At 49.6% G+C, this 26,093-nt stretch overlaps 1 protein-coding gene across 1 annotated transcript in view; it reads right to left on the bottom strand.

Annotated features, from left to right (window-relative positions):
• Positions 1-26,093, bottom strand: part of MRPS6 (mitochondrial ribosomal protein S6) — a 62,152-nt gene that overhangs the window by 9,858 nt on the left and 26,201 nt on the right. The window contains exon 2 of the mRNA XM_087818468.1: positions 7,141-7,280. Within this exon, the coding sequence (XP_087674594.1) occupies positions 7,141-7,280 (140 nt within the window). The remainder of the gene's footprint in view (positions 1-7,140; positions 7,281-26,093) is intronic.

The following is a 26,093-nucleotide window of genomic DNA, read 5'->3' as shown; positions in this document are numbered from 1 at the left end:
TCTTATTTAAGAGATTAAAAGGGAACTTCCCCATGTCCCAAGTGCTTTCACATCTTTTCAACAGCTTGAGGAAGAGGCTGAAGGGGAAGTGGACGTGGGACTCCACCTGGGCGGTCAGGTTGTAGATGTGGGACTCCACGTGGCCGGTTAGGAAGTGGAAGCGGGACTCCACGTGGGCGGTCAGGTTGTGGACGTGGGACTCCACGTGGCCGGTTAGGAAGTGGAAGCGGGAGCTCCACGTGGCCGGCCAGGAAGTGGAAGCGGGACCCTACATGGCCGTCAGAAGGGGAAGAGGAGTGCTGGTGTGGGCTGGTTGGGCCCAGTGGCCCTCTCCCTGGGACAGCTACCACTCTAGCAGTTTTCTTTGAGCTTTATGCTGGTTCATCAAGGTCACTCAGCTAAGTGGCCACGGCCAGGATTCCAACAGCAGGTCTTCTGCCTCCAGGGCACAGGAAGCTGCAGACAGCTTTGGGGCCAACGGGTTACAGAATCACAGAAGGTAGGTGCTGGGGAGGACCCTGCAGACAAGGCCGCGCGACCCCCTCCTGCCGCTTAGGAGGGAACCGCCTGTTCCAGGTCGTAAAGCGAGAGGCAGCCCCAGACTCCAGTTCCCACTGTCAGCCGCCTCTCTTCCTACCTAGCAACCAGCATTCTGGAGGTTTCTCAAGGATAAAGAGAAGTCCTAGAAAAAGGCCTGGAAATCCTAAACTTGGCTTCCACAGCCCCGTTGCCTTTACTTTCTTAACCTACTCTGCCTCCCTCCACCAGTCATGATCCTCCTCTAAACGACACCCAAACAGCATAGTGGCCAAATGCAAATGAGTCTGTGCCCACACCACAGCTGTGACAGTCATTTCAAGCCTATCACCTGCTCATCTGTGCCTGGGGCTCATTTGGGCAAAGACAGCCTCAACTGCCACGCTTATCACACCATGGAAATTTCCACAGACAGGAAACTCCACAAACAGAGAAGGGGGAGTGGCTCAGAGGCACAGACCTTACTGCAGCCACCCCCAGCCGACAGCCCCTCCCACCACCCTCCCAGGGAGCCAAGCCGCCTCCCCACCGTCAGAGAAGCAAGCAGAAGTCCAGGGCAAATGGGCCGGCCTCAGTGGCCCAAGCACACAGGTCCACGTGGCTCTCCCACTCAGGAGAGACCACATCCATCTCTGGCTGCTGCCTGTATGAATGCTTTGTTCTCACCTGTTTATCTTGGGTAAAAGGAACTGGCCAGTTAACATCAACTGTGGGCAAACCTCAGGAGGTGGCTGAGAATATGGGGGCACTCGTGGCTCTACCTCCTGGGATGCTTGGACAGCTGGGAGAGGAGTCACACACAGGTGTTGTGCTGGCAGAAACCTAGGCTCCAGCATCTCTAGTCCCCGTGGCAGCCACGTACAGCCAGCTCGAGCGCTGGGCTTTCCTAACTAGAGGCCTGAGGACGGACAGTGAGTCCCTACAGACACCAGAGCCCCAGCGTAGCTCTGCGTTTCCATTTTCACACGTGAAGAAAGTGAGGCCTAGAACCAACCCCTTGTAGTTGTGGGTCCAGTCACTTCCGGTGCCCGCAGGGGCCTTTCCCAGCACTGCACAGATCTGTGACAGACCTGCAAAACGGAGTCAGGGTGAAGCCATGACCCTGAAACTCCCGACACCCGCTCCCCCTCCATGCTGCTTAAGGTTGCCATGGAGAAACCACTCTGAAATTCAGATAAGCTGCTGTTCGAGGGGCCAAAAGGGGCCTAGTGTTTCCAGAGGAATCTGAGAGCCCTTTGCTCCACCTTCCTCATGGCCTAAGAAAGGGAAGGACTCAACTAACTCTGTGAAATGCCAACATCTGCTTCATTGCCTCCCCAAGCTGGCAGAACCGAAACACAGGACCCAAAGTCACAGCCCACGAGGACTCTCTCCCATCTCCACCCTTACCACAGGCTCTTTACTCCAGGGAAAACAGTTTAGATTATGATAGAACTGCAACTGCCTACACTACACATACCCTAAAGCTGACATTCCAATAAGAAACAGAAGTAATCTAGTTCTCCCAATAGCTAGTTTTCCATTCCCCATTTATGCAGCTTAGCAGCCTAAAATCTATTGTATTATGCGTTCCCAGAACCTTCACCACGTGCTCAGTGGCACAAGTGAGGTGTCTGCACACCCGGCAGCCAGGGCTGGTGCAAGCACTCCCATCGCCTAAAGCACAAAGCCCAGCGGCATGTACACTTACAGGGGTGTTTCCCGGGTGTGGTTCCAACCAGACCATCGCTTCACCTACGAGGTGGGCACCATCACTCCACGGCCAAGCGCCCCTTTCTACAGAAAAGCACTACGCTTCTGAGCAGCACCAACTCTGCAGAAGCGAAGCAAGGAGATGACTGACTCCAGGAAGGAGAGGACAGGAAGGTCCCTGACACAAACGCACTCTCGTCACAGATTCCCATGCTCAGCAGGTGAAAGGACAGCGGGTTATTTCATAGGTAGAACCTGTCCACGTGGTCTTCACAGATAACACACCCACCTTGTGTTTCTCGAGACTCACTATAAGACTCCCCACGGCCATGACTGAAACCACGGGTCTGAGGACCCAGGGAAACGGCTTCCCCAGGACCGATGAGCCCAAGCTCAAAGGGGCGCCGCCAGGAGCACTCCATCTGCAGCAGCAGTTTCCCAAGAGCCCACGGCTCGGTCCTTTCTGCTGCACTTGCCTGGGTCCCAACCCCAGGGCCCCTGGGTCAGGCACACGCACGCTGTGCAGACTGCCCAGGACTATCAGCCCCCCATGTGCTCCCCACAGTGGCCGAGGGAGGAAATGGATGTTCCTGCAATGCTCCTAAATGTAAAGGTTGCATCTGCCTTTCGTTTCATTTGTCTCAACCCTGTATTTCCGAGTTTCCAGAGAAAGCGCCTGCCTGAATTGGAGTTGGACTCTTCGTCTGTCGAACAGTCACACACTCACTCACAGCCTCCCCTTCCCCCAGCAGACAAGTGGAAATTTCCACTGAAGCGTTCAGTGGCTCGCAGTGGGTGGGGGGAGGGGTTTGGAGCCAAAGCATCCTGGAGCCTTTTTGAAGACAGAAAACAGATCGTTTGGATGCCAGTTCCTGGACTGTGTGGGTCAAACCTTGTTGAATCCAGCTCCCCTGAGGCAGTGAGTTACCTTCAAACCAAGGCACCTGAATGGAAAAGCCCATTTCTATTTTCATCTGCTGGGCCTCTGCACTTGAAAAGCCACTAAACCTGCTACAGGATCCTTTCAAATGGTGCTCAGCCACTAAAAGCAACGCCCGGGGCCATGCAGCCTGCCCTGCGAGCCCACCATGGACCACCCGCACACGAGGATGGGTCGGGACACTGGCCTGGACTTCGGGCTGCCAAGCAAGCCCGAGAGCATGGGATGAATGCTGGCTGCCGGGAAACTACACGCAGAGTCCGTCTCCTCAGAGAGGGTGCCAGCTCTCCTGGAGTAAGCTGTAGACACATTTGGGGAACGAGTCAGTAAAATTCCACTGATTCACCAGAGCCAGTTATTTTTATCACTCTCGTACCGTAAATAGAAGGGCATCTATATGCTGTCCAGCAACTCTTTGCAATTCACCCCTATTCACATTTTAAAGCCAACGAGGGAGAAGGGACAGACAGAGAAGAAAGACCTCCTCAGTGCTCACATTCCAAAGTCAGCCCAGCTCACCAGTCAGATCAGACCTGGGAAACCAGGCAGAGCCAACCTGGGGCATCTTTTACAAACAACACAGGCCAGCACTGAACTTCGGGCACAGCCTCTCTGGTTCCCTCTCCAGCACCAGAAACCACTCGGTCTCGGTCTCAGTCCAGCCCCACCCAGTGGAAAGTGAGTGCAGGGGAGACACAGGTTCTTCTGCAGGGCGACTGCGTGAGGCCTCAGCAGGGTCCACACGAGCACCTGCTCCCACTGCTCCTTCCTGCGCGCGTGATCCCGCCCCTCACACTCCGAGGAGCACGGTGAGGCTGCTCCACAGCACCCTGCCTCTGCCAGGCTGATGAAGGTGCCCGGGGAGCACATGAAGATACGAAGGAGAGAAAATCTAGGGGGCCTCCATGAAGCACATGCACAGCCGAGAATGAACCCCAGGTCTTCTAAGAACCCTGGCTCCGAGTCGTCCTCTGTAGTTTCTGGACACAGCCTGGGGACAACAGGTGAGTGAGACCGGAACCTCCACATGGACAGCTGGTCCAGAAGACCCAAACTCCCCAAGCACCAGCCTGGCCCAAACGGCAACTGGGACATCTGGTCAATGCCCCCGTTCCTAAACGCACACCCCTGGGGGACAACTGACGTGGGAAGTGACTTCCCCTGGAAAAACATTCTTAATCAGTTTTTATTAAGATGATGCCTGAGGTATCATCCCGTCCCTGGTAAAGGAGGCCTGGCCCCAGCTCTGCTCTGCTGCTGGCTGGAACAGAGCAGCATTTTAGAAACAGGTTTTCAAATGGTGCTCAGCTGTACGTAAGTGACCTGTTGCTTCTATCACCCCCAGAGACTGAGTTAAGTAAGTTTCTGTGGATCGGCCTGAGAGCCTAACCATCAGTTGTTCCAATGGGAAAATAGGTTCCCAGTTACAAACAGACTCACAGACACATGTCTGGAATGTGAGTCACCTGCCTCTAAGGTGGGGACTGACCAAGTTAATGTCTGAACTATAATTGTGTTTGTTTTTTTTGCGTAAGCTGCATACGAGACCTGCTGTAATAGTAACACCAGGTACAACTTTCAAGGTGCCACCATCCTCCTCGGGTAACCCGAAAACAGGAGGCTCTCTCCTGCCTGAGCACTTTCTACCATGTCTTTCAGGCCTACTGGGCACGTGTGCAGGAGGGGTGTGGGTGTGGGTGTGGGGAAAGGAGGTGAGGGTGGGAGAATGGCAGAGGCAGTCACCCTACATGATGGGGTGTCACTGACAGATGCCTGCCTGGCTGAGCCAAGCCAAGGGAACCTGTTATGCGGGGCCTGCCCTCACCCCCTGGCTGGTGCGAGGTGAGCCATATGCAGGCCAAGTCCCCAATTCAACTGAAAACTCCTTGAGATCAGCAACCACGACAATCACGAGAACCATGCTGAGACCTAGGAATACCACCTGGGCATCCCTCTTCTCCCATAAAATGTAAGAGCAACAAACAGGTAACACCAAGCGCAGCACATCAGTGTGACGTCTCGGAGGGCATCGAGCTCACCCATCAGCCAGCTAAAACACGGTCCTACACAACAGCCTCAGGACTGAAATCGGCGCCCACCAAAGCTCCAGAGCCAGGGCAGGGCATGGCCCCAGGGCTGTTCGGGAAGAGCTGGCAACATCTGCGGGCTGTGGCTCCTGGGAAGGTTAGATCGTACAAGGCTCCCGCGCCTAACTGAGCGCAGACGCCACGTCTTCGGGTGGAGATCTGTGTAACTAGCATTTCAGAGACAACACTCTGGAAAACATCACCTTAAACAAAAATCCCAGGCATGGATTTATCCCAGAAAAGCAAGCTTACGACAGGAGCCTCCCCGACTGGGGCTGGGCACCCTTCCGTGTCTATATGTAACACACACACTATACACTTTAAGAAAGCTGCTTCTCCTTTGCTGAGGCTGCGAGTGAAAAAGAACAAATAAACCCTTCACCTAAACGGACGAAGTGACTGCGGCACAGAGCGCGGGGGCGCGTGCGCCTGAGGCCCCGGGATGGGAGGCGAGTGTGTCTCAGCTCTGACTAGGTCCGGGTGTTTGTCCAGGACTCCAATCTGTCCACCCGTGAAAGCAGCAGCACCGGCCTACCCCGGCACTGCGCACGCACAGGGGCCGGAAACGAAACACGTCAACACAAAGCCGCTCACACCGCGGTCCTCGGCAGCAGCAGCACCGCCCAGCAGCAGAAGTGATGCGCAGACCGCGGCACGCCGACCTCCACACGTGAAGCCCTCTCCCGGGAAAGCCTCCTGCTGCACCCCGAAAGCACGTGGGAGCGGACACCGGAGAACCTGGCTCGTCAGTCTCGGCCAAACAAAAAGGCAAAAGGATTCACAGCCGGCTGTTAAAACCAAAGCCCTCTGTGGTTCAGTTTTTAAAAAAATATTACACACACAACCTCCATCCCTCACGGTTACGACTGTGTAGGAGGAACAGCCACTGTGCGCTTCACGTCGCCTGGCAACGCCTCGGCCCTCCCCGAGGCCTCTGGAAGGCAGGCCACTAGCGCGGGCGAAGCCGGCGAGGGCGAAGCTGGCAGCAGGTTTAGCTGCAGCGAGAAGGCCTCAGCGGGAGACCCTGCCGGCTACCCCGCGGCCTGCCCTGCACGGACCAGGGGCTCCACGCGAGGACCGCAGCGCCCAGTGCGTCCACAGAGCGCGCCTTCAGAGACGGCGGGGACGGGAGGGCCACCACGGAGCTCAGCGAGCAGGAAGCGGAGGCCACACGGCTGTCGAGCAGCAGAGGGGGACCTGGCCTCTCCTCCGGGATCCTCCGAGGAAACGACTGGCTCCCGGACCCCCTCCACCCCACTCCCGGGAGCCCGGCCGTGTGCGACGGCTCTCCCTCCAACCAGGAACCAGGGCGAGAAGGGGACACGGTCGGGCCTAGGGAAGCTGCGTGCCAACTCGACACGCTGGTCTCAAAGGGTTTCCACAAAGGACAGTTGTCACTACAGAATCGAACCCCCGACAGACGTCTGAGGAAGTGGCCGCACACTGTGAGAAACAATCCCATTTCGAAAGCTGTGATCACTGGTCGAGCGGACACAGGGATCAGGCTCCGTTTACACAGCGCAGCCCGAAGCAGCTCACTCTGCCTGTTACCTGCAGCCTACACGTTCGCGAAGAACGCACTGAGCCCCGACGGGATTCAAGGCCAAAGTTAAAGGAACGCCAGGGAAAGTGCTTAGGTTCCCCAGTGGAGAGCTCCTAGCCTGCTGCTCCCAGCACGGCCTGTGTTTGTGCTGGGTACAGTCTGTGACGGGCCAGCGTCACTGCCTCCCATCCACTGGGGCACAACACTGCTGGGCCATGTACCTGGACACCCCGGCCCGACGGGATCTGACTATGAAATTATAACAATTTCTACGATGAATCAGCAGCATTCTTTACAGAGCTGGCCAAAGACATGGCTCAAAGGTTCAGTGAGAAACTTACCCTCCTCTGCTGTGCCGCTGACTGTGGGCAGAGATCCTGTAAGGAAGCTCGCGCTCACCGAGGTTCTCCAAGTTCCTCACGACCGCCCCTCTGTCCATCAGGGCCTCTATCGTCCGTTTCAAAGCAGCAGCGGTCTCTGGCTGTTTTGTTTTGTTTTTGTTTTTAAAAAGAAGGAAAAAACACATCAGAATCCATGTAAGAACTAGAATGATCAGTCTGGTCAGTTCTAATCCTAACAGCTCTACTGGGGAAATCTAAATCTGAGTCAAAGCAACAGAAACTGTCTTTGGCTACCTTAAATTTTTTTTAAAAAGAGAGAAAAAGAGAGGGAGAGACAGAGAGAGAGACCGACATTTACTGTAAAGATATGCGATAGCTCACAGATACGAAGGGGAATCTGAAGAAGCCGGCCTCGGAGAGTCCAGGGGCAGAGCAGCTCCAGGGTCTGGGAGGCAGGCACTAGGAGCGGCTTCTTCAGGGCGCCTTGGCCAGGACGAAGCAGCACCAATCACTGTCAGTCCTCGCATCCCACGGCTCAAGTTCAAACTCCAGGGAAAGAGCATCCTCTTGGCAGGACACTTTGCCCATCCCACCAAAACCACAGCCGGCGGAAAAGAGGTTATCCCCCAAAGAAAAGTTGGGAGATTGTAACCAGACTGGGGAAAGATGAGTAGGACCCAATCTCTGCCCTCATGGAGCTTACAGTCTGATAGAGGGATTAACATAAAACCCCACGCGAGACCAGGGGCAGGATGCGAGTGGCACCGGGACCAGGGCGCTCAGCGAGGGGAAAGCAGTCAGCTGGGAGGGGGGTTTTACCACCGAAGGCTTAACCGAGGGAAGCCCCAAAGGTGACAGCGGGAGATGCAGAGAGCAAGCGAACCAGGCACCGAGTGCAGCAGAGACTTAAGAGTGAGCTGAGGAGAGAGGAGGCCCCTGGAAGAAGTCAGGACAAGGGAGGTTGAGAAGATTCCAGGTTGGGTAGAAGTCTATCAATAACAAATGCCTGTTATAAAAAAATCCAAACAACAGACATCCCATCATCCAGAGATAAAAGACTTCACCCACTGGGACGAAGTTTTCCCGGTATCTCTCTGCAGGGGTACGCACAGAGAGATGGGCGCAAGAGGCTTTTCAGGTCAACCCCAGCTAACGGAGAGTGGACAGGGAGGGAAGGTGGCCAAAGAAGCCACCAAAATATGCGGCTGGGAGAGGTGCTAATAGCCACAGGGAAGCAAAGGTAAATGTGGTTTAGGACACGCCCCCCGGGGTGGACCTCTCAGGACGTCAACGTCAAGCTCAACGAGAGGGTGGGTGGAATGACACCCCCGGCAGCCCCGGAGCGAGAGCACTGCGGAGGGCGCGCCCGAGAACCTCGGCATAAGCATCTGGGGGCTGACGAGAGGACTCGACGCCGGGGCAGCAAATGGAAAAGGTACAAACTGAGTGACAGGTGGCGAACGGAGACGAAGGAAAAGCCACAGTGTGGTGGCCGCACGGTCACTTGGCAAGACGGGGCTGGAGGGCAGGCTGAGTCCGTGGTGGAGGTGAGACAGCAATGACGAGAAGGCGCCAGAAGTGAGGGGCAAACACGTGTGAGCAAAGAGTTCTAGGAAACAGAAAACCTGGGCAAGTTACAGTGAAAGGGAAGGAACCAGCCACAAGGACAAAACGTAAGATGTCTTCAACAATGAAGACGACGCTGGCATGTGCCTTACTGTGTGAGTGCCACATGCCCGAACTGGCCGTGTTCTAGCGTCACATGCTCAACCTTCACACACACGGAAAAGAAGGGTTACAGATTCGGAGCCTGGGCCCGAGATGCTACTCTAAGGGTACAGGAGCCGGTCTGCACAAGAGCCTGATGCAGGGAGGACGACAGTGACACAGCAGTCAGGAGAGGAGGCCAGAGGACACCTGGGCAGGAAGGGGACACCTCCCGGGCACCGTGAAGGGAGGCAGTGCAGAGATTCTGCCGTGCAGGGGGGCGCCTCAGAAAGCACGCCTTCCCAAGGGTGGCTCTGGATCGAATGAAAAGAAAACTGCAGAACCACCTAAGTGCGCTCCAGGAAGCCAGGAAGATCCACCATTCCCATCCGGGTCCTTCCTGGCGAACGCTGCTGAAATGCTGTGAATGCACTATTAGTTTAAGGGTTAGGTATAAAATTTTTACCTGCATTTCATATTGTAGTCCACTAGAGATTTTAAAAATGCCTACTGAAAATTCTTTTTATCTTTAACCAACCCTATAAAACAAATTTCCTAAAACCAATAAAAACAGGCCAAAATCTCTTTCCATTGACACTAACTTGGTAGAAGGTCCACAGCAACCTGTAACTCCTCACATCTCATTAGTTCACAGACATTTCCATAGTTTTGCAGAAGCCTCATTGCTAACAGCAGGGTAGTATTTCATTTCATTAAAAATGTGATTCCTTGACCTGGCATCGCATCAACTAGCTTGTGATGAGGCGGGTGAACATCTCTCCAAATAAAGGACAAGAGCTCAGAAAACAAACAGAACTTGGATTGATCACTGCTAGTCTTCCGATTAGCTACCCAAATCACACATTCTAATTTTAGTTTGCCTTATTAAAAAGGAATGCATCTCAATACCTCGTCTTGTTTAAATTCCAACTCAAGTATTTATAGGCTTGTGAAAGAAAAGATTTTCTTCTGTCCAAAAAAGGGGATATTAGCTTCCTAACAAGAATGTTACTTAGGGAATTATCAAAACACATTTGTTTGACTTTGGTATGTCAAGGTCAAATTGTGACTGCTTGAACAGACACGTTCATTTCACTGTGATTTCAAATTACTCAAAAGTTTAAAAACAAAGATGAAGGTGGGGTAGAAGTATTTCTTGTTTATTAGGGAGCTCAGCCTGTTCTATATAACTGACCTTGGCACTGTAAATGGGGGGTCAGCAAACCAGGGCCCGTGGGCCAAGCCTGGCTCTCTGCCTGTTTGTGCAATAGTCTTACAGGAACACAGCTCGGACGACTACACAGGGCCCACAGGGCCTTCGTGAGAGTACAGGAGAGACCCTGTGGCCAACAAGGCCTAACTATTTACTTCCTGGCCAACTTCTGCTCTGCAGTGTAACGGGCTCAGGGAAGCCGGCGAGGCCTCCATCCACTCATTCTAAATATACCCGAATAAAACCATAGCCTGGGCCACTGAGCTACAGAAAGTGAATTCCCCATGGGTGGGTCACCCAGCAGACACACAAGGCACCAACCTAAACATCAGCTGACTGCTCAAATCACCACGGCATTCAGCAGGAATTCTACAAAATCACCAGGCCGGCCGCCATGCTCGTGATCTAATCAACCCAGGTCGCCAACTTCAACTTTCCTCATCAAAACAAAATTTTTACACTTAAAAACAAAGTTGTGCTTAACCCAGCACAAGGTTCAGTGTAAAACCCACAGGCTACAGTGAGCAAGTGATCTGGCCGCCATAATCCTCATTTAATTAAACCATTTGTTCCAACTATTCTGAGAGCTGGCCTGGCTGTGTTTCCGATGGGCTTCTCCCGCCATCCGCAAGCAGCTCTTCCCCCTCCGCCTCTGTCACTGGGACACGATGCTGGAAAGGCAAACGGGGGACTGACCACGCTCTCTTGCAAAACTATGGGAGAGAACAGCGAAATGAATGGGGATGGAAACCAGGAAAACGACTCCGGTCCCAGCTCAGCCACTGACGAATCAGTTACACAGCCCTGAGTGCGTAATTAAAATTTACCAATGTTAAATTTGTGCCTCCATTTCCTCACGTGCTAAGTTAGTAGTTCTCAATGAATTTTCTCTCTACAAGTTTCGCATGGACAGCATTCATAGGCCATTCTCAGAACTGTATAACTTGGCGGTAACTGGAAAAGTGACTGTTAGATGCTTTTCAAAGGTCAAAGACAGCCAACACTTGAGAGCTTAACTGCCCCATTATATGCCCATGAATCATTTTTACTAGCCCATTTATAACAGACATGGAGTAACTACTGCACAAAGACTTAACAGGCTTGGGGGGGGAGAATGGGGGGAGCACAGAGGCACCCAGGTATACAAGGTGTGCTAGGAAAGTAACAAACACTGCAATGCAGTGAAAAACTGTTGTGTGCTCTGCAAAAACAAAAGCACCCCAAGTTTTTAAAAGAATGTTATATTAAATACTGTAGATTCACAGCTCAGACATACCAAGTGGTCATTTAACCGTCAAAGCTATAGAGCTTTAAGAGCTGCTACAGGATGTCTTAGGTGAAAACCACTCGCAAATATGGTATTTTACACGATCACCTTTACGAGAACAGTTACGGGGCTGGAGGACGTGCAGAAGTAACGTGAGTGGCACAATCAGTTGTAGAAGAGGCGGCATGTACATCCTGACATCTGGCAATGGAGCGACAACTGAACGGTCGGTCTCTCAAGAGTAGACCAAATCCTGTGGGCATCAGGAGGACAGGGTGGACCTTATGAAGCCATCACTGGGAAGAATCATCTCCTAGGGCTCCACCTACTATTTGCCTGGAATCCTCTCCAAGTGTCTTCCTCAAGACAAGCATTTCCCAGTTGCTCACTGTGAAATCCACCTCCAAAAGGGTAGCCACGGGGATGTGAAACCGTCTCTGCAGGTTGAAAATGTGTGACAGGGACATGAAGACGGACGCAGCAAGTCAGCAGCAGGAGGCGGGAGCGCAGGGAGCACGGGTCGGACCGCGGGCTCCGGCCAGGCCCCACGGCGGGACACCCACCTCCAGGAGACTCAGGCGGGTCGGTTAGGGCGCTCGCAAGTGGGTGGGGCTAACACGACAGAAGGACGGGAGGAAGATTCGGACGAAATTCATGTTTAGGGTAGAATCAACCTGGGCACCGAGTCTTGTATAGGTGGAAGCCACCGCTTTTTTCCACTCAAGGCAGTTTTTTTACTAGAACATTAAGATTTAAGTTTCTTCACTCGCCTACAATGGCAAAAATGTGAACTTTCTGGAGCACAATTTAGCGATAAATATTAGTTTAAAATGTGTATACCTTCCATCGCACAGTCACGTCTAGGAATTGACTCCCAAAGCTGCCCTGCCCACGCACAAGATCTAGCTATGGGCACACTCGCCGCGTGCAGGGGGAGGGAGTAAATGGAGACAGCTGCTTGAACAGAAGACCTCTCAGCACTGCTTTCACCGACTGAACAAGTACTATGCAGCCATTAAAACATAGGATGTTCAGTCTTCTATGTTGACATCAAAATACTTCAAAAAGCCCTGGCCGGTTTGGCTCAGTGGCTAGAGCGGCGGCCTGAGGGCTGAAGGGTCCTGGGTTCGATTCCAGCCAGGGGCACGTACCTCAGCTGCAGGCTCGACCCCCAGCCCTGTGCAGGAGGCAACCAACTGACGTGTCTCTCTCACATCGATGTTTCTCTCCCTCCTCTCTCTCCCTTCCACCCTCTGAAAAGCAATGGAAAAATATCCTCTGATGAGGATTTAAAAAATAAGAAAAAAACGCAAAACTTTAATAAAGAAATCAGCGTGTGTAATCAACCTACACAGGTTTTTGTTTTTTCAGAAGAAAAAAGTTAATTGTGTACACACATGAAAGGAGGTCTGGATGAGTACACAGCAAAATACTACCCGTTTTCCCTAAGTAATGAGTGTCCTATTTTTTTTTTAACACTTTGCCGTCATCTGGTTTATTTTACAATGAGCAATGAAAGGGGCAAACTGAGTTTTAAGAACTTCTTCCCCTAACTCTCTGCCAGGGCTCTCTTCCAATAGGTGCCGAAACTGGTGGGTGCTGCTGACGCCCTGACCACGCGCCTCGGCACGAGTGCTCCTCCGCTGGCTCCGCACCCACGCAGTGTCTAACGGCGTGACAACCAGAGGACGGCTCCCGCGGTGACGGGAAGAGTGCGGCAGAGCCGCAGCATCACGAGCTGCTGCACCTCGGGATCGGGGGAGTGGGAACCCGCAGTCAGGAGCCCAGGCATCTCTGGTCCTAGGCCCAGGGCGGGCCAGGGAAACCGTGGTGAGGGGAGAAGTGAGAGGAGCCATGTGACCAGGACTGAGAGTCCCGGGACCTGAGAAATCTAACATTAAAATGTTCTTTTAGGTCAGTGATGAAAATAAGGAGCCCAGAGAAGAATGAGAGAAAAACAAAACCGGAGGAGCAGGAGCACAACGCCTGCGTTCGGCACCGGTTACCGCCACGGCACCGGGGCAGCGGGCGCTCAGCCCGGCTCACGGTGCGGGTGTAAAAGCGGCAGGTGGCGGCAGAGCAGCTCCGGCCGGAGGCAGGCAGGATGCCCTGGGCCCGCCTCAGCCTTCGATGCAGCGGGCGCCCAAGGGACCCCTGCAGCCAGCACATGCTCAGCTGTCAATACCAGCATTGCCTAGAAGCAAACAGACTTCCAGAGCTCACCCAGAGTCCTGGCCGGTCTGGCTCAGTGGTGAGTGTCGACCTGCGGACTGAAAGGTCCAGGTTCCTTTCTGGCCAAGGGCACGGACTGGGTTGCAGGCTCGTGGGGCGTGTGCAGGAGGCAACCAATCAATGTGTGTCTCTGTCTCTCTGTCTCTGCCTCTCTCCTCCTTCCGCTCTCTCTGAAAAGCAACAGAAAAAATACTCTCCGGTGAGGATTAAAAAGAAGACGTGACCCACAGAGCACGGTCCTGATCACATGGGATCAGCCCTGTATGAACTTACCACTGTCAGGTGCTGTGTCGAGGTTACCAGCACCTGTAGTTGAACCATAACAGTGTTGTTCCTTAATTAATCCATTTCTTTCTGAGGTCTTAAGTCTAGGAATACCATTCAGAGATCATTTACGGTCAAATTTGGGGGCTCACTTGCAGGTAAGTGACCATTCCTTTCATGATCTGGTAAGTCGAAGGACCATGGCAGAAACGCCAAGGCACTCCCCTGCGCACACTGGGATCATCTGGGGAGCTGTAAAAATGAGATGCTTGGGTCTCACCCTCAGGCATTTCTACTCAGCTGGCCTGGGGATTCAAAACTCTTTGGCACTAGAATTTTTAAAGCGCCCAGGTGCAAATAAAGGTGAGAACCACATTCTAGTAGGAAGGTGCCTGGCTTCTCATCACCCCAAAGATAGATGATTCTGGCTGAACTGCTGTTTATAAAGGATTTTCAGCAACAATCTCCTCCAACTCTAAGGGTCATAAAAGCTCCACTTTGCTCACAGATACAATGGAGCCCTCCCTGAACGTGAAATGGAGAAAGGACAGTCCAACAGGTGACTACTTGCAGTTCGTACCACTTCCACAGCTGGCAACATCATCAAAATTAAGGCCCCCCATGCTTCCTAGTTGAAGGGCACCCCAAACGCACAATCCTTTCACTGGGAGACCTCCTTTCCATCCTTCCCATCCCCCTCCAGATGCACACAGATGAATAAAAGATGGGAAACAGAAAGACTGGCAGGAGTCCTGGTTACTATGACAGCAAGTAAATGAAATGCCAAAGCTCATGAAACTGATAGTGAGCGCCGGAGTCAGGTGGACGTCCCCGGGCTGTGCTGCTCACTGCTCCCCTTCCTGCTCAATTCAGCCCCTGCCGTCGCCTGGCGTTCAGCCTCCTGGGAGAGGAGAGGCTGGAGAGATGGGGGGGGGGCAGCAAAGATCCCGAGAGTAGAGAACAAAGGGTTGCCAGAAAATTCTATTCAGATCCAATGAGTCTTCTAAACATCCGTGTATGGGTTTAGCAAAAATGTTAGGTGACAGGGTCAAGAGAAATTATTTAATATATATATTACTTTTTATTTCAGAGAGAGGAAGGGAGAAACATCAATGATGAGAATGAGTCATTGATCAGCTGCCTCCCGCATGCCCCCTACTTGGGACTGAGCCAGAAACCCAGGCATGTTCCCTGACCAGGACTCGAACCCTGAACTCCTGGTTCATGGGTTGATGCTCAACCACTGAGCCACGCCGGCTGGGCAAAGGAAATTTTTTAAATATGCACTGACAGAATCAGAAACTGGGGCTTTGAAAACAGTCAGATTGGCTTATCTTGCTGAACAACAGACCAAAGGTGTGTCCACCAACCGGGCCACTGCAGTGGGGCTTAATTCAAGTGTGGGGGGAAGGCACCTAAGGGGCCGCACCACCTGCAGAGCAGGAGGAGGGGTATGGAAGCAGCCGCTACGGAGTGAAACTGCCCTTTCGGATTCAGCTGCTCCCCACGGGGCACCTCTCCTCGGGAACCGTGAGCACCGCCTCTCATCCCGCACGCGCTGGGGGGTCACCACTCAGGAGCAGTCTCTCACCCCACTAAGGCTGCATCCTGGAGGTGCAGAGAGCCTGGCACACAGCGCTCAGCAGATGTTCGACGAATACGTAAGTCAGCGAATAAACGGAACAATGGTAGATAAAAGCTGCCAATTTTACTTAATTCAACCAGTAAGAAAGACAGGGTTAAACCAAGTCACAAAATTCAAAGAGAAATAAGATCTTCATTGCAGGAAAATAGCAACATTTGGTGGGGGGCGGGGGGGACAAGGGCAGAGATGCACAAAGAAGGTAAAGCACATCTGATCGGTCAAAACAAAGATGCAAGTTAGGAACCAGGAATATAAAGAGATGAGAGACAGAAACAAAGGCACAGTGGAGACTCAAAGGTGCCTCCAAACTCCTAAAGATTCTTGGGCTGTAGTAAAAACTGGCCATTCAACTTCTAGAGTGTACAGGGAATATTATAGTAATAAAGCCTGGTCTGTGAGAAGCGATGAAAACTTCTGGAACCGGAGTCAGCAAGCTCCACGTGGAGGCAAGAGGGCCTCACAGAGAACCTGCCACAGGCGGCCAATCAGATGTCAGGTTAGAGTCGGGAGAGCCGAAGCCGCGCCACAGGCTTGGCGGCCCTCGTTTCATGTTCTTCGTCCTCACTCCTGCAGTCTAACGGCAGCGGTGTCCACCGGGAGGACTGTATCCAACTTGGAGGCCACATACGAAAGGCGGCATCAACTGCCTCCGAACTGTCCAGAGAAAAACAAAAGACCCAGACGGTGAAGGGTCTGAAACCCATGTCCTTTGCTGTGCACCACAGAGAACGGAGAAGACTATGCTGAAATCTGAGACTTAATGTATTTATCTTGAATATTTAACTTCCGAAGCAGAACTTGGGGCTACTGAATGAAAGTCGGGCAGATCTGGTGTCATAAGAAAACCCTTAAAAATCGGAACTTCCTTGAAGTGTACTGAACCTCCTGGGAGAGGGGCTGGTGGTTGGTCATACAGGCGTTTGCTTTACAGCTGCAGCTCATTCTTGTTATCTGTGGAATCCATATATGCCAATTTGCTTACTAGCTAAAACCTGTAAGCCTGTGCGCAATCAACCCTCCACTGCATTCGCGGTCGTTGGCAGACAAGCAGAAGCCTGGAGTCGTAGAGAATCTGAGGCCCCCAAAACGCATTCCCTCCCAGCTGAGGCCAACAAAGGGCTGTCCTGCACTCCTGTCTCAGCTCTCCTACCACAAGCAAGGCTCCTTTCCGTGGGCTAAGGAGTGCCGCATTTTTCACATTTTGTGCTTTTAAAAATGGTTAAAATGGCCCAAGTGTGGTGCTGAAGTGCTGCCCAGTGATCCTAAGTGCAAGGAGGCTGTGACGTGCTTTGTGGGGAAAATACGTGTTAGAATAGCTTCATTCAGGCCCAGGTTAGGGGGCTACTGGCCTTGAGTTCAATGTTTACTATTTGCAACATGTATGAAATGTGATGGCTTTAAACAGACGCACTCATAAAACCAGGTTATGCACTGATCAGCTGAGATCGGCCTGCCGGAGCCTCACAGGAACCCGGCCATGTCCGTCCCCAAGGGGCAGACATAACTACCACAAATAACACTAACCGCCCATATTTCCTACACTGTGCACGCTCATGTCCGTGCACTGAGCACGTATGTTCTGGCTGTAGTTTTCACATGCTGTACAGAAGAATCAAACATGTACCGTCTACGCCCATTCAAAACACGGGCATCAGTTCTGCACTTAAAGAAATAAGCAGAATTTTAAAATTCCAACTGCTTCTGAATGTCACATGTTCTTTGGGGAGGGGTAGAAATGGGCAACAGGCTCCAATTTCATCTTGCAAATGCTACGTGAACGTGGGTGCCAGGACTTCCCAGTAAGTTGGGGGAATTCAACCCAAGCACCTAATTATGCTCCTTCCTGGAAACCTACTAGAACTACTCTAAAGGGTTTTAGTTGTTGTTTTTAAGGTACAATCCTGTAAGAATGAGGGAGAAAAGAGGGGACAACAGCAATGCAAATTTGAAGAAAACAGAAAAGCAGCAATGGGGAAAACCAAGAATCAGCCACGTTTACACTAGAATTCCTCAAAGATCTGGGAATCGGCAACGCTGGGTACCGACTCTGAAAGTGGAGGTGAAGGGAGACTGAAGTAAAAAGGCTGTCTGAAAGTTCAAGGGGTAGCCGGGCCCTTAGGTGCATACAGGAGGCGGTTTACTCTCTGACCAGAGGGCACGGGCACAGCTACAAGCCGGGAGGTGAGACCACAGCGGGACTAAGAACCACGCACACAGAGCCCGGGCCCGGTGCTTCCCGGCTGCTCCGAGCACGGCGAGGCCACTCGGCCTTCAGTCAGGAGAATCCGACCCTTCCAAAGACGCTGCAGGCATCTTCCCGTCAACAGCCAGGCGAAGGGCAGGCGAGGAAGCCGACAAGCCCCAGCCACACGCAGAGCGTTCCAGTCTCTACTGAACGTAGGTCAACGAGCCTCTAACTGAGACCCAGAGGAAACTGGGGCAAGCGGACAGTGCGGCAGGGAGGCCAGGCCCTCAGAGATGAGCGGAGACAGCGTCGCCGAGACAGGGAAAGTCGAGGAACAAAGGCGCTCTTGAAAATTAAAAACCTGATAGAAATGTAAAACAAATTCTTTTTCAGTAGGATAAGAAGAGAAAGTTTAGAAACACCCCTTAGAAAGTATAAAAAAAAAAAAGAAAAAGAAAAATTAAAAGACAAAGGACTGTATGAAAACAATGGGACCAGTCCAGAAAGTCTAGGAGCTGAACAAATGGTTCCAAAAAAGAAGAGAGCGCCAAGCTGGGCGGGCCTGGCTCAGCGGTTGAGCAGAAGATCCCGGTTTGATTCCCGGTCAGAGCACACGCCCAGGTTGTGGGTTCGACCCCCAGTCAAGGGCGTGCAGGAGGCAGCCGATCAATGACTCTCTCATCATTGATGTTTCTTGTTTCTATCTCTCTCCCTTCTCCTTCCTCTCTATGAAATCAATAAAGATATATTTAAAAAAACAAACAAAAACAAAAAAGGAGACAGGAGAAAAGTTATCCCAGAACAGGACAGTGAATTCCCAAGTTGAAGAGCCCACTGAGGCCAGTATAAAAAAATATTTTATCAAGACACATAACCGTGAAACTTCAGAACACAGGGACTAGAAGCTAAGGAAAAATGGCCTTATGCTTACAGATTTCTCCAGTACACTTCCCAATCCAGAGTTCTATATTCAGCCAAACTTTCAAACAAATGAGTAGAATAAAGACATTTTCAGACATGCAAAAATTTAATTCTAAGAAGTTGTGGGATTTAAAAAATGAGTGTGTTAGTATTACCGCATTTCCTGTTGGAGGAGATGCACAAACACAGGAGGGTGGTAAGAAAGGAGAAACCTGCTGGTTTAGAACTGGAGACACCGGGTGTGCACACGGACCTCCCAGCTCTTGTACTGAGAAGGGCCCAGAAGTGACGAGGGCGTCCACCTGAGGAACAAGCGCCCAGACCTTGGTTTACGAAATGCCATTCCCACGAAGTGCCGATCCCGACTGGGGCGGGGGTGTAAGATAAACCCCAACACCTTTTTGTGCTGCAAACAAGTACTCAAGAAATTATGGGGATGTGTCCCAAAGGACACAGAAACTAGCCGGGAGGGAGCCCTGCCAGCTAAACCTGGAAACATCTGAGCAAAATGATGACAGTGATGGATTATAACCCACTAAATACAATAATCCATGAGTTCGTAGTGATGAATAAATGCGGAAAAGAGGAAGCTCTTGATTTCAGCCTAGCCAAAAAATAAATAAAAACACTTTAAAAAAGCAGTTTTACACTATCGTAGTAATAATAACTTAAGCAAGAATTACCAATGGATGCCAAAGGTACGGGTTCAAGTTTAACAAGGAATAAGTTATTTATAGCCTCCAATCGTCTCCCCATAAATTACTTGTTACTAAAAGGAAAGAGAGCAAGTTGGCAGTGGGAAAACCCGGTAGACGCCACCTAAACCAAGCGTCAAAGCTAATGTCAACAACAACGGGACAACACGTCGCACGCCTCCCAGCGTGAGGCTTTGAGGACATGGTGCTTATGCTGTATTCCTGCCCAAATCCACAGCGGATCTAATCATGAGGAAACAGACCCAAACTGAGGAGCATTCACAGAATGACTGATCTCTAAACTTCAAAAATGTCAATACCATGAAAGACAGGAAGGCTGAGGAACTGTCCCAGATTGAAGGAGGCAGATGCAAACGCTAAACGCAATGCACCGGCTTCTGAGCAAAGCTGCTATAAAAGGACATTAGTGGAAGAGCAACACTTGAATAAATACTTTAAAAAAATGTATCACTGTTACATTCTGGATTGTGATAATTGTATGATGATTAGATGGGTGACTGTCCTTGTCTTAAGAAATACGCCCCCATGTACTCAGCGGCCAGAGGGCACGGCTCAGGAAAGCGTGCGATCAGAGAGCGTGACAGAGCTGGAGTGCCAAACGTTAACTACTGTAGAGTCCGGGGGACGGTTCCTGGGTGCTTCATCCTATTCTTACGACTTTCCTACAATTTGAAATCCTTCCCAAAATAGAACTCAAAAATACTACGAGTACTTTTATATACTCAGTGGCCTACCTGTGACTTGATTCTCGCCAGTGCTGAGCGCCCACGCTCACAGGGTAGCGACAGGGTCACCGGCAGGAGAATCTCGCACGAGCCACTCAGAGCCCAAAGCAAAGGAACTGAGGTGCGACCTCTCCAGCCAGGGACTCACCACCAGAAACCGACGCCCACGTGTCGTACTGAAAACACTCAGCCACAGAGGTATAAATTTTTCATTTTATTCAAAGTTGGTACATAAGTGCTAACATTTCCATAAAATAATTACTATACTTCAGTTACAGGACAAAAATACCACAGAAAGGAATATACACCTTGCAAGAAATGTAGTTCATCTTAAGTTTCCAAATACTTCTGAAGGCTAATGCAGCAGCTGGCAAAATCACACACAATACACGAAGAACAGTGTATTTTACAGAGTCAGCAATGAGAACTGACAGCTCTTTAGATCTGCTTCAATTTTTTTTTTCATTTTTTAAACAGTAACTTTTAAAAACATAAACCAAGATCATACATGTCTACAGTTTTAGAAATCAGACTGTATACAGTAGGTTAGAATAGTCAACTTAGAATGTCAGGTATGGTTAACAATCCTAAATCTACAATTTCAATTGTATTCCTTTCAATATGGAAATAACCTGGTTTATATCAAATTCTACCTTCTGCTTGCAACTAAAAACATTGTATGAGATGGACCCAACTAGTTATACCTTAAAAAAAAAAAAAAAAAAAAAAAAAAAAGCTGTAGACAGTGAAGGGTACACTGGAAATCAGTTTACAAAAAATTCACCAATAATTCAGCAACTTCATTTATAATCACATTTGGTCTACAATGAATAATTGATGAAATGACACATGTACACAATACACACTACACACACACACCCAGTGCACAGACTGGTCTCTAACAGAAAATCTGAACAAAGCATAAAGGCAGGACACTGGAAAAACATGTTTCAATGTATTTTTAAAATGCATTAATACTTACATATCAAAGTTACTAGATAAAAGCAGCAGTACTCTGCTGACATTTGGCTTAAAAATAAACAAATGAATGAAAGCAATTTCACAGGGTATTAAAAAAGGAATTGGTTTTCTTCTTGAAGAAGACTACTAACTTTTGCACAGCAACTATTTTTGATATCCACCTTATCAAACAAAAAAGCACAGAGAAGCATAACACAGTTCATACGTCATTGCCAACACGTCTGGGCAAGAGAAAACGGGAATGGGTAAGCAAAGAATGGGTGAGTCCCCGCTCTATTTCTGAACTCTGTTGGCAATCCATAAACGGAAGCAGTATTGGCGGGAACGCAGGGGAAGATTCCACACCACCATCTGACACTAACGTGACATGTCATTATTAAAAAAAATAAAGCTTTTGTATTTTAACACCCCACAGAAAAATCCATGAGCAAAAGACTTGTTGATCTGTTTGCCACTCAAAAGTTAGATCTCACAGTGAAATCAGAAAATTCTAATTATACATATTTACACTGCTAGGACTACTTCACCTAGGCTAATTAAAGCAATTTTCCATGGAATTATAAACAAAAGAGAGTCTGACAAAAAAATCTTGAAAAGCATTAAGTTCTTACAAACATTTAAATTTAAAAACAACATTTAAAGGTACAGAACACATACCACATGGACTAACAGGTTCTAACTGCTTGGCCTTATCACATATTGCCGGCCCAAAGCCACTCCTCACACCTCTCCTCAGTCCTGCGTTTCTGCCCCCCCCCCCGCCCTCAAAGCCTGGGGACTTTCTATCTGGAGATGCTGCAGGGACACACCTGGCCGCTCTCTGCTGAAGAGACCCTCCCCCCAATTCCTCCACCTGCCACACTGTGCACCAGCTCTAACCTCATCCAGGTTACCAGCCGACCAGTCTTCCCCTAAGAAGATAAATACACAGAGTGGGAACAAAGGAGTGACTTCTCCCCCATTCGGAGTGTTATCTTTTACATTTGAGCAAAACCCAAGACAAAGATACACTTACTCATTCCTGATAAACAAGGACTACTCAGGTAGAGAAAGTTAGGGTAAGATAAGGGCAATGCCAAGCGGAACAAAACACAATGCTGTCCTTTGCCCACTTGTTCACAGATTTCATCTCATCGAGTCTGGAAGCAGGTAGTGGGACAATCTAGTCTTGAAGCAGGTAGTGGGACGGCAAGAGAATCCTTTGGATTCTTACCACCACTGTGAAAAGCAGAGGAGCTCACCTGGCAGATGTGCCTCGGAATGAGTTTGGTGCTAGAGCACCTGGACCAAATTCTGCTCTATTAACACGAAGCGCAGCCAAGCACACGTAAAGTCAAGGTAACTTCACGTCTTCCATACAAACCCACACAAAGATTAAAGACAAGTAGTATTTGCCCTGTTAAAATATGAAATTTCTCCATGTTTTCCGGGTACTACTGATGGAAGGTTAAATATCCTTAAGTTTTAAGATTAAAAAAATAATAATAAAACCTCCAAGAGCTCTATAGCACAAGTTTGTCAAACTGTTTCACCCACCAAAAGCCAAGTCTGTCCTTGTTTCTTTACTTCCAGACTGTGGGAAAGAGCCCACAGACCCCATCTTAGCTAGTAATCCCCAGACAGACCTGCAGCATTCTTGACATCTGTATTCTCTCCCTCCACCAAAGAAACACAGTTATTCAGATTACTGACTTGCTTGTCATTCAGGGCCCATGCCTCACTGTCTCGGGCTTTCAATGCTGTGGTCCCCCATCCTAACAACTCCCCAGCACCTGGTGGGCCCTGTGACTGGCACTTGTGGGATACTGAGAACACTGTTCCTCTTGTGCTTTCTACACGTGGGGACACACGTGTGGACGTGATTTTGTGCTTTCTATGGACCTTTGCGCTTTTCCCTACCATGGAATGTGAAACTGCTGCCACATACAAAGTTCTCTGATACACCTATCAAGCCTACACTGGAAAATGATAAAGTCAAAATATACTCACAGAATTAATATAAGTAACCTTATTTTTTAATTGAGGAAATAAAAGAAACAAAATGATAAATAACATTTAGGCTGCAATACCAATTAGAGCTGCCTGGCCTCCTTGAACCTAAACAAAGGCTGCACATAAGGTATGTAAATATAAACGTACTTTTTTCTACTTCCTTTGCTAGCTAAAACAACATCTGAAGAGAGAAACTGTAACCACTTTCAACCAGGAAAGGGAAAGGTATAAACTAGTCAACACGGGGGGCAGAAGGCACCAATCACAACGCGAAGCCCAGGAGCTGGCTGTGGTGGGGGACCCTCTCAAGGGGCCTTTCAGGAACAGCAACGAGCTTGTTTCCTACTGTAACAAGAATGTGAGTTATTAAGGAACATTCCACTTAAAGAAGTTTCAGTCACACTGATATATTGAAAAATTCTCCAGACTAGTTAGTCCAGAGCCATTAAAAAAAAAAAGGGAAACACTCCTTTATCCACAGCACTAGGGTACCAACATTGGACACACACGAGTCTCCAGTAAGGCTGTGGTTATCTACTGCCAACTTGTGCTATTGCCAACATCACTGAAATGTGTATTTCCCTTATTATGGAGGTCTCTGACTGCAGTGTCTGGAACTGGCGGGGAGAGGGGTTATCACGGGCAACAATTACAGTGCAGTGCTTTTCTGAGGAGGGAAAACCGCTGCTACACCACGAAGGGGGACCCGAGACCACTGTTTGTCCTGACTTCCTCTCGCACCTCCCTTCAAACATGCCGTGTATCCGGGAACCACACCCAACCAACAGAGTCATTAGGCAGAGAAAGGAGAATGGTTTAAGTCAACAGCTTCAGGCTACGTGCTCCCCTAGAAAGTAAGGTTCATGAAAGGAGAAATGGCACAGAGACATTAAACGTCTTATTTCTGAGTAAAAGACTATATATGCCAAAGGTTAAGGCTGTCAGACCACATAAATGGGGTGTCTAACCCAAAACAAAAAACTAAACCTTATCTTTCATAAAGATGCAAACAGAAACATAAATGACACCAGTTCTCACACCAATTCTCTCCTTTGAAGGTCGATCAGCAGTTTGAAGCCCTATCCCAGCACTGGAGGGAGAAGTCTGAAAAACCACTTATCTAAGTGGACAATGGTGTGGGCCCAGCACCGGCCACGCCTGTAGTTACTGAGCCTCAGCAGACAAAGCAGCCGCACACCTGTCTTCCAGCAGAGGGGCGAGTGGGCAAAAGCACACCAAACGGAGGGCAGTGCCCCCAACGGAGGAAAAGGGGTTCGCAGCCCTGAGCCACGGCAACCAAGTCTAAACAAGTGTAGGAATCAAAAGATTGCTTCTCGTGTAACCCAACTTCTCACCTAACTCACACAAGGGGGTTTCGCCACATGTCACCTGATCAGTCCAGCTCTCCACCTTTGATTATTGCAAGAACAAGGCTTTCTGTCATCAAAACTCCATTGGGTCTCATGAATTTTAACTACTGCTGTCTCCCCAATTTTTAAAAAAGGAGTTTTAAGAATAAAACACCAAATTTGGGCTTTTATTATTAGTGAACACAAACTCTGAGAAAATCGTTCTTGAGAATTAACAATTTAGGCTGATAGAATTGTGGTATTATTTAAACGCATCTTTATTTGATGAATCGTTACTTGGATGCAAGTTTTCACAACTGGGGCAAAGCAGCCCTTTTGTACCCCATAGCAATTAGCCTGAGAATGAACTGAGTGACAAAAGGTCAAAGAACAGGTGAACAATTAAAGCAATCTGAAGGAAGAGAAATAGGGGAAGACCAGTCTCTCTGAATGGTGGGTACACACACAGACAGAAACAGACCCTACGAGTCAACCTACTCAGGCTAACGGCAACCCTGAAATGACTTAAGCAACTTAACACCTGGCTAACAAATCTTATGACTACTGAAGCCTAAAAGCATTTTTCTACTAAAGTGTCACTTTAAGTATGTCATTTTTAACCTCACATATGTTAATAAATTCACACTTTACAATATCTAACCTCAAATCAGGGTCTAACAGGCTGGATCTTAGTCACTGGTATCCTAGTCTACGTGGGGAGGGATTTAAACTAGCTGAGAGCCAAGCCGCTTCAGGCTCGAGAACTAATTCTAGGTCTGCAGATTTTAAGCTAGTGTTTGACCTTCACCAACCTGCTAACTGTATCACCCAGGTACTTCTCAGCATCTCACTCAATAGTGTTTCTGATTCCTCAGGAAAATTTTGTCCTGGCAAGTCTCTGCATTCATGTAATTTAATAGGAATGGTCTTTATACACCTCTCAGCCCAAACCTGGGCAATGGTGAGGTGTCACTACTGGACACCCATGTGGTCCTTCCCCATCACTGCACCTGACTCGGACAGGAGCCAAGCAGAAGGAAAGAGCAGCGAGCACTGCCAAGAGGGAACAGACAGGCTTAACCTCTTACTAGCTGATCATACAGCCAGTCTACAGGGCAGTAAAGAATGAGACAACCCAAGGGCTACATTAAATGTTATTCAAGGGGGGGGGGGGGGGGGGGCAGGAATCGCCACGCCCAGTATAGGGAAGAAAGCAATGGGCTGAGACAAGTAGAGACTTAAAGACACCAAGAGCCCTGGGCAAGACTTTGAAGCATCCCCGACCCCCACTTAGCCTCAGGTTAGAAAGCTGTTAACCACCTTTCCACTCCTCAAAATGTGACATTTCAAAAAGTGATGGGTCCCTGCTAATAACTTGAGGTGCCATCCCTAAGAGCTATGGCTACTGTGACCCTCTTTGTGCACAAAGACAATGGATCCTTAGAGCCAATGAAAAGGAAGCCTTGGGGGGTAAGATCTGCGGAATCTGCAGCCAAAGGACACAGCACCACTGCTACTGCTCGATGCTTCTCTAACCTCAAGGTAAAGGATAGCCGGGGAAAGGCTGGCTCCGGTGTTTCAGAAGCCGCTTACTACCTTGGGGTGACAGGACAAAAAATTCTTAGATGAATAGAGAAATGAGAGGTCCCACAAAGGACCCAAAAATTATTCTGCACACCAGAGTAATAAGCTCTTCTCGGCAGATCTTGAGACTAAGATGGCCTTTGAGGACAAAAATCTAAGAACTGGGAGATAC

This window comes from Miniopterus natalensis, chromosome 6 (genome assembly GCF_054644295.1).
Source record: "Miniopterus natalensis isolate mMinNat1 chromosome 6, mMinNat1.hap1, whole genome shotgun sequence".
In the NCBI taxonomy this organism is placed as follows: Eukaryota; Metazoa; Chordata; class Mammalia; order Chiroptera; family Miniopteridae; genus Miniopterus; species Miniopterus natalensis.
The sequence above is the reverse complement of the archived record's forward strand: the minus strand, read 5'-3'. Positions and strand labels throughout refer to the sequence as shown.